The sequence below is a fragment of the Plutella xylostella genome, chromosome 29 (assembly GCF_932276165.1).
Source record: "Plutella xylostella chromosome 29, ilPluXylo3.1, whole genome shotgun sequence".
In the NCBI taxonomy this organism is placed as follows: domain Eukaryota; kingdom Metazoa; phylum Arthropoda; class Insecta; order Lepidoptera; family Plutellidae; genus Plutella; species Plutella xylostella.
The window spans coordinates 6,138,663-6,153,490 of NC_064009.1; the positions used below are offsets into that span (position 1 = coordinate 6,138,663).

The following is a 14,828-nucleotide window of genomic DNA, read 5'->3' on the forward strand; positions in this document are numbered from 1 at the left end:
AGCCATAAAAAAATAGAGAAAATGAAAACTTTCATTTCCCAAATTTTGCGTGGAGGTGACTTTATGGCAGTTTGATATTTATCGACTCATATCTGCTTTGCTCTACCATGAAGAAATAATTAGGTACTTCCGAAGTACCTCAGATTAATGATGATCTGGCGCTTACACCGCGGGCGCGCCTCGGACATAGACGGAAGATGCACATGATCTCAAAATAATAGCGAAAAATTTGTGGACCAACACCGATTATAGAACTTACGTAAGTACTTATTTAATTATTTTATTCGGAAAACTTAAACTCGTTAACACAATGTTACTATTTTGCATAACAGCCATGTAGTAGTTATAGTTATCGCATATGGTGGAATTCAGATCCATTGGACTCTTGTATTGGCTCAAAAGACTTGATGAGGTTTCACTACCGCCATCCACCTTAATCTCTTATTCCCTCCATACAAAGGTTGTCTGGCAGAGATCTTTTTAGTGATAAGACCGCCTTTTGTACCCTAATTAAGTTCATCATCATTAGCCTATAGCAGTCCACTGCTGGACGTAGGCCTCTCCCAAAGCACGCCACTGGATGTGATCTTTAGCTGTCCGCATCCAAATTAAGTTACAACTTGTATATTTTATTATTCTTTTAGGGTGTAAGTACAAATAAAGTGTATGTATGTAATATGTGTGTATTCTATTCTATAATCGGTTTTTGTCTATGGTGGAAAATTCTCCATTGAAAATCCCAACAAGTTGTTAGGAATTTTAATTTTCATAATCCCAACTAGTTACAGTGTTACAGTTGTATGTGACACGTTGGGAATGAAGGAAAAGGGTGTTTCAACGAGTAACAGAGTGTGGACTGATGGGAATTTTGTACTTAAAATTCCCAACGAGTAACAGTGTGACTGGTTGAGGTGTGACTGGCTGGGAACAAAGGGTAAAAATCAGTCCACGGTGTAGTAGACGACTGTGTTTACACTATGGAGTTCATTACGGGTTCCGCTCATCTCGCATAATCTTTATTGACCAAAACTCATTTCGCATAACTCGTATGGTCTAAACTTTTTTGGCCGAACCATCACTTTGCCAAGACTTATGTGGCATAAGGCTCGTTTCGTCTAAAACTCTTTAGGCACAATCTTTAAACACCTAAGTTTCGTTTGCTCAAATTTATGTTCGTCTATACCTATGTATAATCTTGTTTCTCCTAATGTTATCTTAATAAATAATATATTAAGTATGTAGTAAATGTACAAATTGTGGTATTTTTCTCCTACATCCCGAAAATCACGATATTGTATGATCAAAAAATCGAAAGTTAAAGACCAATATAATTATTACAAACCCCATGAGATCGAAACCTAAAAATAGGTGCGACGACGAGCAAAGCGAGGAGGAGCGTGTTAGGTGCACATGTTCATCAAAACCAAAGCGGAGCGTTTTCCAAACAGCGGAAACAATACAAGGCACCAGTTTGCGCTATGTAGGGAGACGCTCCGTCAAAGTTAAAGCCAAACGAATATTATTACTTTGTATAAACCTATGCCATAGCATTATTAGGCTATTCAAGATTTGGCAATACCATTATTAGGCTAAACAATGTTATGCGAAATAACTTTTTACTAAACGAGATTTATGCCATACGATTTTCGGCGTAACGAGACTTTGACCAAACGTTACTATGCAATACGAGATTAGGCAAATAAATCTTATGCTAAAAAAGGTAGAACCGTTCATTACAGTCCGTAAGGCTCAGCGCACACCAAGAGCAGAGCAGAGCAGAGCATATTGTGAAATCATTGAAAAATTAATCTTATGATAATTCCATACATTTCAAAATTGAATACACGTCCCAACTTGATGCTCGACCATGCTCGAGCTTTCTAGTAAATGTTCGAGTATGCGTTCTACATTTTGCTCGACCATGCGCGAGCATTTTGCAGTTCGGTGTGCGCTGACGCTAGAACTGCAAAATGCTCGCGCATGGTCGAGCAAAATGTAGAACGCATACTCGAACATTTACTAGAAAGCTCGAGCATGGTCGAGCATCAAGTTGGGACGTGTATTCAATTTTGAAATGTATGGAATTATCATAAGATTAATTTTTCAATGATTTCACAATATGCTCTGCTCTGCTCTGCTCTTGGTGTGCGCTGAGCCTAAGCGTCAGCGCACACCGAACTGCAAAATGCTCGCGCATGGTCGAGCAAACTTTAGAACGCATACTCGAACATTTACTAGAAAGCTCGAGCATGGTCGAGCATCAAGTTGGGACGTGTATTCAATTTTGAAATGTATGGAATTATCATAAGATAAATTTTTCAATGATTTCACAATATGCTCTGCTCTGCTCTGCTCTTGGTGTGCGCTGAGCCTAAGGCTGTTTTTAACAGCAGCATGCGGATTTCATCACGCACGCGGATTGCACGCCATTTTCCCGCGTCTCGCGTACTATCATATTCCACACGTCAAAATGAATACTTGTAGGATCGGGTGCGGGGCAATCCCGCGTGCGTGATGATTTCCTCATGCTGTTAAAAACAGCTTTAGATAGGTAATCCCGAGCCACAGACGCATGCATCTACCTCGAACGTTATTTTTTTCGTTCATCATTAGCTACCTAATCGGATTTTGGAAAATAAAACATCAGTTACCCAAAGTATTTTGATATTATTTTATTATAACAAATTAAATTACAAATTAGGCATATTTACAACGAAATTCCAGTGGTTTCTTTCATACAAAACTATCGTAATGTTTAGTGTTACAAAAAAACTATTTCAGTCGTTCATGTATTATATTGACACATCGGTGTATTTAATTGCTTGAAGAACAACACATTGATTCATGTGTGTTCATTCTGAAGAGATTCGTACAGTAGTTTTCAAATTATCTAATTTATACGTACAAGATAAATGCAAAGATGACAGCGTGACGGGCGGGCCCTGCCGTTCACCCCAACTAGCCATATTTAGTAACTGACACATGTGGCCTAGTGTAACACAGGGTAATAGATTTTAAACATTGTTTTCGGTCATTTGAAATTGTTTCAGAAGCTTACACATAAAATTCAGTCTAAATGCAGTTATACCTTAATTAGTTTATTGACCTAAAGATGAAATTATAATGGTATCTGCTCATTGAGATCTTTTATTTGTCTTCTTGCATTGTTAACGTAAGTAGCTATTAGCAAGGAGAGAAAATAAGAGATCGTATCACACGTTAAAATGAACAATTTGGTAAGTTATAAAATTATGAGCAAACAATTTCACAATATACAATAGGAATTCCATATGGTTTTTTCTAAATAATTCTAATTTAAGTTAAATTGATATCAACAATGCTTTAGTCATCCAACCAGAGTTTAAAAAAATGCTAACCGGCGACATAATAGAGTTCTATCTATCTAAATCGAAGAAATACCTGCGTTGTCATCATAGTTAATTAAATTCTATACTTCATTCTGTACAAGACTGGCAATGTGGAATAAAAATATGACAGTATGACTCAAGTGGCCTCATCATATTTGTATTACATAAATACAAACCAGTCAACACGCTAACTGTAGTTAGTTACTTAAAGACGTGTTTTCACGATTATATAAAAGTATTGAAAGTAGAGTATGATCCGAGTCTGTAGATGTCAAGTGATAAAACGGACCGGCTCGGGTGAGTAGCATCAGTCGGTAGGACCGGTATATTCAAATCGTGAAAACGCGGCTTGATACTTAGTATAAGATCCGAAAAGACATGTAGCCTTTTACTCGTCAAATTATGAAATAATTAATATATGATTTTATATTATCGTGATCACTTGCTTATCAAGTGTACTGTAGATCAGGGAATATTTTAAGACTTTCAGCCAAATTCTTACTTCATAATTTACTCGGAATTTATTATAAGAGAATAATTGTACATAATACTTTGACAAAATTCTTATCCTAAAGAAGATAAAAAAATAAACCTATTGCGACCCAAGATCAAGACTCTAAATCACTTTTTACATTGACTCAAAGCAGTACTTGCACAAATAAAATCGTACAACAGATTTAAAATACTGCCAAGTTGTCTAAATAAATAGTAAAGTCGCCTGCTAACAAATATGAAGAATACCTTACTTACAAATAACAAAGTAACTGTTATCTTACGATGGATCAGATTTGTCTGGAGGCGACCATAATATCTTACATTACATACATAGATACAAACATAAAGGCGGAATTCCATAGATGTTTATCTACGTTAGTTTAAATTCAGCCGCATGAGCTTCTTGACGTAATAAAAATATAAATTCAGAATCTCACTTAGGTGCGACACATTTGTGCTACGGACGCGGTCGGGCGGCGCCGCCTCGCTCGCGGCTGAATCAGGGATTTGTCGGCGCCTCTTTCTTTGGCTCCTCCGCTGCGCTCGCGTTTTTCACTTCGTCTTTCACGTCTTCAGCTGGAATAACAAACGGTTACACGTTAGTAATCGGTAGACCCTCACTGCACGGTTCTCACACTACTATGAATCACGCTGCACGTTGCGTGGTTACGTGCCCGAACACTGCTTATAACCTTGTAAGTATCTCCGTTTGTATAGAAAACACGCAGAAAACGTACGTGCGTTCATAAAATACACGCAATACGCAGCGTGATGCAGGGCACTGTGGGAACTGGATCTATCATCATCATCATCATCATCATCATCACGACCCATTACGTCCCCACTGCTGGGGCACGGGTCTCCTTCCAATGAAGGAAGGGTTTGGCCTAGTCCACCACGCTGATCAAGTGTGGACCCCAACACAAGCAAGCTTGTGCTGAGAGAGTTGTCGGGTAAGTGGGCAACCCGACTGTCAGATGTTTTCAAGCCGCCCGAAGACCTCTGACTAGGCTTAACGACCGATGGATCTGATTAGACAAAATTCAATACATCGATTAAATACCGGCTTAATCAATTAGTTAGAATCATCAATCAATTTCCGTTGTCATGGCCATGGCTGAATAGTTGGACTGCCTCTATTTATCTATAGCGAGGTGGCACTCACCCTTGAGCTCGTCCTTCACCGGCGCGCCGTCCTTGTCGAGCCGGGGTCGCTTGCGCGGCTGCACGCTGCGGTAGGAGCGGTTGTCGCGGCGCCCGCCCGAGCCCTCGTCCTCCGAGTCCGACAGCTCGCCGTCGCCCGTTATGCGCTTGTCCTGGGGTTACAACAAATGTTACGTTATTACCTATAATTCAATAAATAACAGTGATCACTACATAGTACAAGTTACTTTTCAGGGCTGTCTGTATCTTCTATGTCTTTGCAATGCTTATATCTTTAAAAAGTACACAGCTGATTTTGATACTGAAATACTGAAAGACGGTTTAATAGTTTATATGTCATAAGATGATTTTGTAGAAGTACTCTGGAGTCACCTCTGATCTGACTACTTGATGAATGGTCTGGCCTTCGGTGAGTACATTTTTGAGCAAATGCAAAATAAGAAATCCTTTTTTCTAAAATTGTATTCACTGTGGGGGTAATACATACCTTCTCGATCTGTGGCAGCCTCTCGTCCTTGTCGATTTTATCTTCATCATCTGACTCGTCGTTGACGGCGTCTTCAGGGATGGCTTGTACCTACGTATTCAAAATAAACCAGTTACAAAATGAAATCATGAGAACAATATCTAAAGCTATTTCGTATTTTTTCATCAATTACCTAGTTATTTATTCAACGATGCACACCATAATATAATTTTTGGGGGTATTTTTAGGGTTCCGTAGCCAAAATGGCAAAAACGGAACCCTTATAGTTTCGTCATGTCCGTCTGTCCGTCTGTCCGTCTGTCACAGCCGATTTACTCGGAAACTATAAGTACTACAGTGATGAAATTTGATGGGAATATGTGTTGTATGAACCGCTACAAAAATATGACACTATATATAAATAGTAAAAAAAAGAATTGGGGGTGGGGCCCCCCATACATGTAACTGAGGGATGAAATTTTTTTTTTCGATGTACATACCCGTGTGGGGTATCAATGGAAAGGTCTTTTAAAATGATATAAAGTTTTCTAAAAAACATTTTTCTTAAAGTGAACGGTTTTTGAGATATCAGCTCTCAAAGTCGTAAAAAGTATGTCCCCCCCCCTCTATTTTTATAACTACGGGGTATAAAATTCTAAAAAAAATAGAGGTGATGCATGCTAATTAACTCTTTCAACGATTTTTGGTTTGATCAAAGTATCTCTTATAGTTTTTGAGATAGGTTGATTTAACTACGAAACCCTTTGTGCGCGAGCCCGACTCGCACTTGGCCGGTTTTTTTTGTTTAATATGATGGAGCATGTTCGCTGATCAACATACTTGAACTCTGTAATTTCTTTGTATTATTTGTAAGAATGCCTATTCACCTGAACGCCAGGCGCGTGCGGCAACATCCTCAGGTTCTCGAACAGTCTATTCTTGATCTTATCCAAATACTCCGGGGTATTCTGGTTGGACATGTTGCTCGGCGAGATGTGCAGCTTGAAGTCGGGCCCGAAGTACTCGAAGTAGTCGTTGTAGGGCAGCTCGTTGGCGATCTCCACGCCCAGCGCCACCGACGTCTCGTAAGTCCAGCAGCGGGACACGTTGCGGATTGTGTAGCTGCGGGAGAAACGTTAAGGTTAGTTTGTTGTTTTATGGTTCACTCACACGGCATCGGTAAAATGTATGTATGTATAAGTTTTTGTTCGGCAGTGGCGTATTGAATTGTATGAACGAGTTCACGCATTATTGTATACTGTATCCAAGCTGCTTGATAAGAACGTATACCATAAAACGGATACTGTGAATTACTGTGAGAATGAACACAGGTGTGATTGAAATATGTTCAACTTCAAAAACTGTTGAAAATTTCACGGAATATTGTATACTGTATCCAAGCTGCTTGATAAGAACTTATACGATAAAACGGATACTGTGAGAATGAACACAGGTGTGATTGAAATATGTTTAACTTCAAAAACTGTTCAAAATTATGACATAGAGTTTTATTTAACTATTGTCGTAACACACATTAGCACGGTAGATAGTAGTAACGGGCAGCAACTATTTTAACATCTTTTCAGTCAGAAGTTACCATCGGTCTACATAACCGACCACTGCTACAAAACCTTACACTGTTATTTATAAATCAGGTATTAGACTCACCCGCCGCCGCCCACGAGCAGGAAGGGCAAGCCGAACCGCTTGACGAGCTCCACGCAGCGCCCGTGCCCGCGCACCGTCAGGTTGAAGCACCCCAGCCGGTCGCCTGTACGGGAAGTGTTGGTTAGACTTTGTTTGCATGACTATAGTGTTGATAATACATATATGGCCGCCACAAAGACTCAAAACTTGCCTCTAATGTTTTCATTTATGTAAGTAACTGAGAGTCATTACTTTAAAATCTTGTCACCGTCCGTTTCAGGAACTTCGAAATCACAATCAGACAAACATACAGCTGCCAGAACATCTACTTTGAGCGTGTGAATTATATGTTTTACAGGCGAAGTGATTACACTGGGACATCACGCTAACGCTAACGGCTATATTTAAGGGACATTACATTTTTATCCCCAGTACACTGACTTATCAGTGAGTAGCAAGGGACGCACGCTTGGGCATCTCACTCAAGACAGAGGAACTTACAACCCAGACATATTATTATGATGACTCAATATCGAAACCACACTGACCTGTGAGCGAGTCGGCGCCGCACTGCAGCACGACGGCGCTGGGCTGGAAGGTCTCCATGACCTTGCTGATGATGGGCACGAAGATGGACTCGTACGAGTCGTCGTCCATGCCGTCCCGTAGCGGGATGTTCACCGCGTAGTACTTGCCCTTGCCCGCGCCGATGTCGCGCAGGTCGCCTGCGGGAGGGATGGGTTTAGCACGTGCTGAGCTGGCGGGCTTTTGAGGTTACGGTGTTTATGACGCTATTCATTATTCTACACGTGATACGTTAAGTTATAGGCTCGTAAGTAGGTTTCTTCATGAATGGAAATAGGTACATATGGAATATCTAGTCATAATCATAATACAAAGGAGGACAGGAAATAGGTATAATAAAAAATTTATGTATTCACAAATTGAACAATTGCATGACTGGCATTTATGATAATTTCTAGAATGAAACCCAAATGACAATGTAAGAACCTTGTTTCTCATAGTCTGAATAAAAGACAAAAACCTATTCTAAACAAATTCAAATTTATATCCTTAAAAATGTTTCCACAAACCTGTTCCCGGGAAGTACTCCCCGTACTTATGGAAGGACACGGTCATGACCCTATCCGTGGTGTAGAAGGCCTCCTCAACGCCGTCGCCGTGGTGCACGTCGATGTCCACGTACAGCACCCGCTGGTGGTACTTCAGCAGCTCCAGGATCCCGAGCACGATGTCGTTCACGTAGCAGAAGCCCGACGCTTCGGATTTCTTGGCGTGGTGGAGGCCGCCGCCCCAGTTGATGCAGATCTCTGATGCCTGTGGGGGAAGTGGGTTGTAATTTTTGTTGCTTGGTGAATGGTGAATGTAAAAGTAATAATTATTTATTTATCGTGTGGCTTTTTTCACTGATTGGTTACACTTTACACATATGTCGAAGGTGCACCTATCTCACACAAGGCCATCTGACCCACTAGGCAGAGCCTTGTAGCTCTGTCTGTTGTAATAGGTGTTTGCCTTGTAGGAGGCATTCTTTACAGCTTATCAATGTTGATACAAATTATAAACAAGCAAAAAAATTTCAAAGCAACTACATTAATTAATACCCAATTTTCATTAAGGTAATGAACACTAACCTGTTTGTTGAGCTTGACTGCTGCGGCCACAGAGCCTCCAGCTGATAGTTGACAGAACTCATAGAGACCATCAAACACTGGACAATCTTCACCCACATTAACTGCAAAACAAATTGAATATGAATTTATTGTAATAAAATTAGATCCAAATGGCTGCAGAATCACAACCTTTCGGTCTTAGCACAAAAAATAGACATGTGCCTTGAAAACAAAATAACTTCTTACGAAATAAACTCCTTTGCAGGATTAATCATGCTCTTTCCAACTTACATCTTTGCATTTGTTTGTTGTACTCGGACATGTTGTCTGGTCTGATGGAGCGCAGGAAGCGGATGTAGTCGTCCGAGTGGAACTTTGTCATCTCGTCAGCAGTGGCTTTGTGTGGTCGCTGAAATTGTTAATTTTATTCAGTTGATTTCATCATTATTACCAACACGAAAACATAATCTTGCCAAAATTGCACTTGCCACTTTTAAAAATATCTCGTTAATGTTTTGCATTCTTTTGTTGTCTTAACATTTTTCATAGTATCTATCCGAGGTGAAACTCACGTAAATTTCCATTTTTCTGTATAATCCATAGTTGAGCAGGAGGTTGTGCGTCATACGTATGCGGTGAGGCTTCATCGGGTGTCCCTGCCCATAGTAGTAGTTGCCAATGTCACCTGAAAATATTAAATCAAATTAGCTCTAAATCTACACACTGCATATTGTACTAATTAATTAATTAATTTAATTTTCCATGGATGTGTTGTGATGTGTTTCGTAAGTTCTTTAATGTTATACATTGTGTGTTCCAGCCACAAATGGACGTAGTTACGCAGAAAGGCCTCAATCCACAACTTTGTCAAAATTGAGTTATATACTAGAACATGCTATTTAATGTAGGGTCTACCTGTCAAGAAAACAAACACAGTAAAAAACCAACTACAACATACTTTTTTGATGTGGGGGACCAACCCACATTGTATGAAACACACATTTTTTAGTTTCACATAAAGGACTCAAACTGTTTGAGTCCTTTTACAGAAACGCATTTCCTATGAAACCATGAAAAATTTAGTTTTACATAAAAGACTCAAGCGCTCTGAGTCGTTTTAGAGAAATACGTATTCATTAAAAAAAGACAATTTGTATTTAGCAGAAAGGACTCAACCCGTCTGAGTCGTTTTAGAGGAATACTTATTCATTGAAAAAAGACAATTTGTATTTAGCAGAAAGGACTCAAACCGTCTTGAGTCGTTTTAGCGAAATACTTATTGATTGAAAGAAGTCAATTTGTATTTAGCAGAAAGGACTCAAACTGTCTGAGTTGTTTCATATAATATAAGTTTTTAATAAAACAGTTCAAATTTTATTTGGCAGAAAGGATTCAAACTGTTTTTGTTCCGTCTCTTGGCCACTATTCTGTCACCGCATTTTTCCACCTTCCGTTTCCCCACGAGCCAAGTATCCTGCCACTCCCATTTCAGTTCGGCGACCCGCATACCGACGTTGAACACTTTCCTCTTTTGACGGATCACCACGTTGGGAATACGTCTAAGCGAAATACTTAAAATGGCTCGCTCTATAGCTCTTTGTGGAACTCTGATTCGGTGCACAGTTTCGTTGGTCATCGTCCATGTATCGGCACCGTGTGGGCAAGTCACATTAGCAATTAACAATCCATAAGCAGCGTTGCTCGACTCTAAAACATCTATCAGATTCATACAAGTTACGCCCGATTTGATTAGCGAGCGACGATGCCTAAGGATTGTTAATGGCTAATTTTCGGTGGTGGTAACTCCAAGGAATGTCACAAGGTGACTTGGTTCTCACACGACTGTCGGACCGGAACCAAATCGACCACATTTTGATTATTCGAAAATGAAGACATTCACTTCTAGAATGAATGAATGAATGAATGAATGAATGCACCCCACCAGCCAGGAGTTACCCTGTATCACGGAAATCGCCGCGCCTACTGGGGGGCGCTCAGTTTTTAAGGGAGGAGGAACACACGCTCAAGGATAGGTGAGGAAAGTGAATATCATCGACCGAGTATGCACCCTAATTAGCCAATCTAGGAGAATAGGAAAAGGTAGGAAATAGGTTTTCGGAGAGCGTAAAAGCCATCTTTGGCATAATCATTGTTGGTATGCATGTCGTGGTCTGCTTTTGTAGGTGTTCCGTGTATTTTCTTCTGCCTGTAGGTGTCTGGTGTAATCCTGCAATCCTGTAGATTGCTGATATAGTCCGTGTCGGCTGTAATCCGTGTGTCTGTAGGTGTCCGATGTAGTCCTTGTGTCTGTAGGTGCCCGATGTAATCCGTGTGTCTTTTGGTGCTCGATGTAGTACTGCATGCATGTACATAGGTTCCCGCTGTAGTCCCTGTGTCTGTAGGTGCTCGCTATAGTCCGTGTGTCTGTGGGGTAGGTGCTTGAAGTAATCCGTTTGTCTGTAAGTATCCGATGTTCTCCGTGTTGTATGTGCTTGAAGTAATCCGTGTGTCTGTACCCAATGCTCCCGTTTGTCTGTAGGTGCTTGAATTGATCCGTGTGTCTATAGGTGTCCGATGTAGTTCTTGTGTCCTGTGCTGATGCTGGAGTGGTCCCGTGCTAATGCTGGAGTGGTCCTGTTCTGAGGTTGAAGTGGTCCTGTGCTAGTGCTGGAGTGGTCCTGTGCTGATGCTGGAGCGATCCTTTGCTAGTGCTGGGGTGGTCCTGTGCTGATGCTGGAGCGATCCTGTGGTGATGATGAAGTGGTCCTGTGCCGATGCTGGAGTGGTCCTGTGCTGATGCTGCAGTGGTCCTGTGCTGACGCTGAAGTGGTCCTGTGCTGATGGTGAAGTGGTCCTGTGCTGATGCTGTAGTGTGTGATTGTAGATGGCTGGGTGGTCCTGTGCTGATTCTTAAGTGGTCCTGTGCTGATGCTGGAGTGGTCCTGTGCTGATGCTGGAGTGGTCCTATGCTGATGCTGGAGTGGTCCTGTGCTGATGCTGAAGTGGTTCTGCGCTGATGCTGGAGTGGTCCTGTGCTGTTGCTGCAGTGGTCCTGTGCTGACGCTGAAGTGTTCCTGTGCTGATGCTGAAGTGGTCCTGTGCTGACACTAAAGTGTGTGTCCTGTGCTGATGCTGGAGTGGTCCTGTGCTGATGCTGAAGTGCTTCTGTGCTGATGCTGTAGTGTAGTGACTGTAGATGACTGAAGTGGCCCTGTGTCTGATGCTGTATTTCTGTGGCTGTAGATTCCTGTAGCGATCCTGTGGCTTGCATCTGTGGCTTTTGGGCTGGGTAGTGTGGGCGGGACTGATGAGACTTACGAGTATTCCGTGTTTGTGTGCGTCTTCGAATGGTGGCGATAATTGATTGAAAATTTATTGGTTGTTGTTTTCTATTTATTATTTAGTTCTAGCTGGCTCATATGTAGGCAGCGGTTGCATATTGACTATAGTTGATATATTGATTTTATTATTTGTATTTTAACCTATGTTCGTTTTTCAGTTTCCCTTGAATGGCGTTCGTTGATGTAGACAGCTAAATCTCTCCATATACCAAGCGGTCAAAAAATACTTGAAAGAATTCTATTAACATCTTCGGTGAGCTATTGTTTTAGGGGTGCAGTTTCTGTCTATAACATTTTTGTTATATTCTATTTGAAAGTATCTTTGTTGCAATGTGGGAATTTTGTTTAACCAACTTTGGCTTTGTCTACTTTTACTCCATTGTTTCATTTTGGGTTTATTTTATGGCTTGCAGATGTTCTGTTTCTTTTGGCGCAATGGGTCTATGCCGGAGTTTATTTTAAATTTTTATTCTGGTCTGAAAGAGAGCTTATTTTTAAGAATTACGTTTGCTGTGGGAAAAATATTAGTTTGTGGTCCTTAACCCTGCACATGTTTGTGTAATAGGATACCTACGTTAGTGTTCAGGATGAATGAATGAATGAATTGGGGATATTTTAATTTACTAACTAAAGTTAAATTTATTCGTTGATATTTTGCTAGATGGTGGAAGCGTCGTGCTAGATATTTTTGGATACGCACTAGTTTAATTATTAATCGTTTTCAAAATATAACAGATAGTAGGCACACTGTTCATGCAATAAAGAATTTGAGGTTTTTTGTTGTTGACTAAAGGTAAATTCATTGAATGATATTCTGCTGGATACTGTGCTATTTGGATAAATACATGGTAAAATAAAAGCAATATGAGATGAAAAAAATATGCATTAATCACCACGTTTTTCTTAGTTACTAGAGTAAGAAAACTAACTTCGAAAGTAACCACCACTCTCGTTCAGGAAATTGAGATACATTTCAAATTGAGCATTTGGAAGGATGATAATGAATGCCTTCTGTCAGGTGCCTCAAAGGTCTAGATGGTAAACTACGGTGGTGCGGATACTTGGTATTTCCGAAGCAGCGTCAGCCGGTCTCTAGATCGGGATTGGAATTCTCTCACCAGATTCTCGCGACGATTGTTGCTGTAGGTTTGGGGTATGACGGTGGCGGCTGGCGAACTTCTATCACGCCTATAAAGGGGCTGCGTCACACTATAATTATACACTTCACTCATACACTGGAACCGCACACTTTATTTAAATGACTATATTGGTACAAGGCAAGATTAGGTAATGTTATACTCTAGGGACCCCTTGCACCATCAAATCAAATCTAGATTTAGTGATAAATCTCGATTTAGCGTCAAATTTTATATGGACTGATGTTTCTTAAATCGAGATTTGACACCAAATCCAGACTTAATATGTTTTTGCAAGTGGCCCTAGAACACACATTCCAAAACTTTATCAATAAATAAGAGATCACTTAATAACTTTTAAAGACTACAAGAGCTTTCGTACAACGGTTACTTATTAACAAAAGGCAACGCGAAACAAAGGATTTTTATGCGCAAGGGCCAGCGGCCAACACGTGTTGGGGCCCGGGAGCGCCCGGCGGACACGACCGTCCCGCTTGCCTGTCACAATGCCAAATCATGAAGACATTCACTTCTAGATGTTAGAAATACTTAAGAAGGGTTGCTAAAGTCAAGAGTGATCACCACTTAGTGGTTGGAAAAATCTGCTTGACGATAGCGGGAGCTCAGAAGCAGGCCACAAGATCTGCCAAAGATGTCGCTGTAAATAAGCTGCAGGACCCAGAAGTCAGAAGATAACTTAGTATCCAGATCCACAACAAATACCATCAACCTACTAAGTGTGGGCGACGCGCCTCAATCAAAGATAACTGCACTGGCATTAAAGACATGTTTTAAAAAAGTTGCGAAGAAATAATAAGGTACAAGGAACACTTAAAGAAAGAATGGATGTCTAAAGGAACATGGCATATGATCAACTCTCCAAGGAAGACTTAACATCGAACTAGACTACCATTCTAAAGAAGCACGAGTTGCGTACGAGTATTTTCTTTGTGAACAAAATATCAAACGTAATTTAAAAAAGGACCAACGCTGTTAGTCTGATTCTATATCTTGGAGAAAACAAACAGCGGCTGCCATGAAGGATCTATAGAAAGAATCAAATAAACTTTGCAACAAACCCCAGGATATCTCCTTGTTACTATGGAAGACCGACTTGTAAGATGGTATGACCACATTGCCGAAGTTTTTAAAGATCTAAACCAGTCTGCATCTGAGGAGTTGGATGCAGATTCAATTGACCAGGAGCATCTTGTATATCCAGATCTTGATATATGTCAAGAAGCATAATCGTAATCATTATGATTATAATAAAATCGATAGCAGTCGTTAAGCCTACTCAGAGACCTTAGGGCGGCTTGAAAACATCTGACAGTCGGGTTGCCCAATTACCCGTCAACTCTGTCAGCACAAGCTTGCTTGTGTTGGGGTCCACTAACCCACACTGGGACAGAGTAGTGGACTAGGCCTAGTCCCTTCCTTCATTGGAAGGAGACCCATGCCCCGGCAGTGGAGATGTGACGGGTCGTGATGATGGTTAATGATTATGAGATTTATAATTATTCTGCATCTTGACTTAAATTTTAATATCCAACCGCAAAGTAAAGTCGAAGTGATAC

General features: G+C 40.7%; 1 protein-coding gene across 1 annotated transcript in view; it reads right to left on the reverse strand.

Moving 5' to 3' along the window:
* Window positions 1–2,657: 2,657 nt before the first annotated feature.
* Window positions 2,658–14,828, reverse strand: part of LOC105394770 (histone deacetylase HDAC1) — a 36,073-nt gene continuing 23,902 nt past the window's right edge. The window contains exons 2-11 of the mRNA XM_011566682.3: window positions 9,347–9,459; window positions 9,066–9,183; window positions 8,796–8,896; window positions 8,235–8,478; window positions 7,689–7,865; window positions 7,162–7,264; window positions 6,381–6,615; window positions 5,515–5,604; window positions 5,029–5,179; window positions 2,658–4,439 (exon numbers count right to left, since the gene is read on the reverse strand). Coding sequence (XP_011564984.1) covers window positions 4,363–4,439; window positions 5,029–5,179; window positions 5,515–5,604; window positions 6,381–6,615; window positions 7,162–7,264; window positions 7,689–7,865; window positions 8,235–8,478; window positions 8,796–8,896; window positions 9,066–9,183; window positions 9,347–9,459 — 1,409 coding nt within the window. The 3' untranslated portion in view covers window positions 2,658–4,362. The remainder of the gene's footprint in view (window positions 4,440–5,028; window positions 5,180–5,514; window positions 5,605–6,380; window positions 6,616–7,161; window positions 7,265–7,688; window positions 7,866–8,234; window positions 8,479–8,795; window positions 8,897–9,065; window positions 9,184–9,346; window positions 9,460–14,828) is intronic.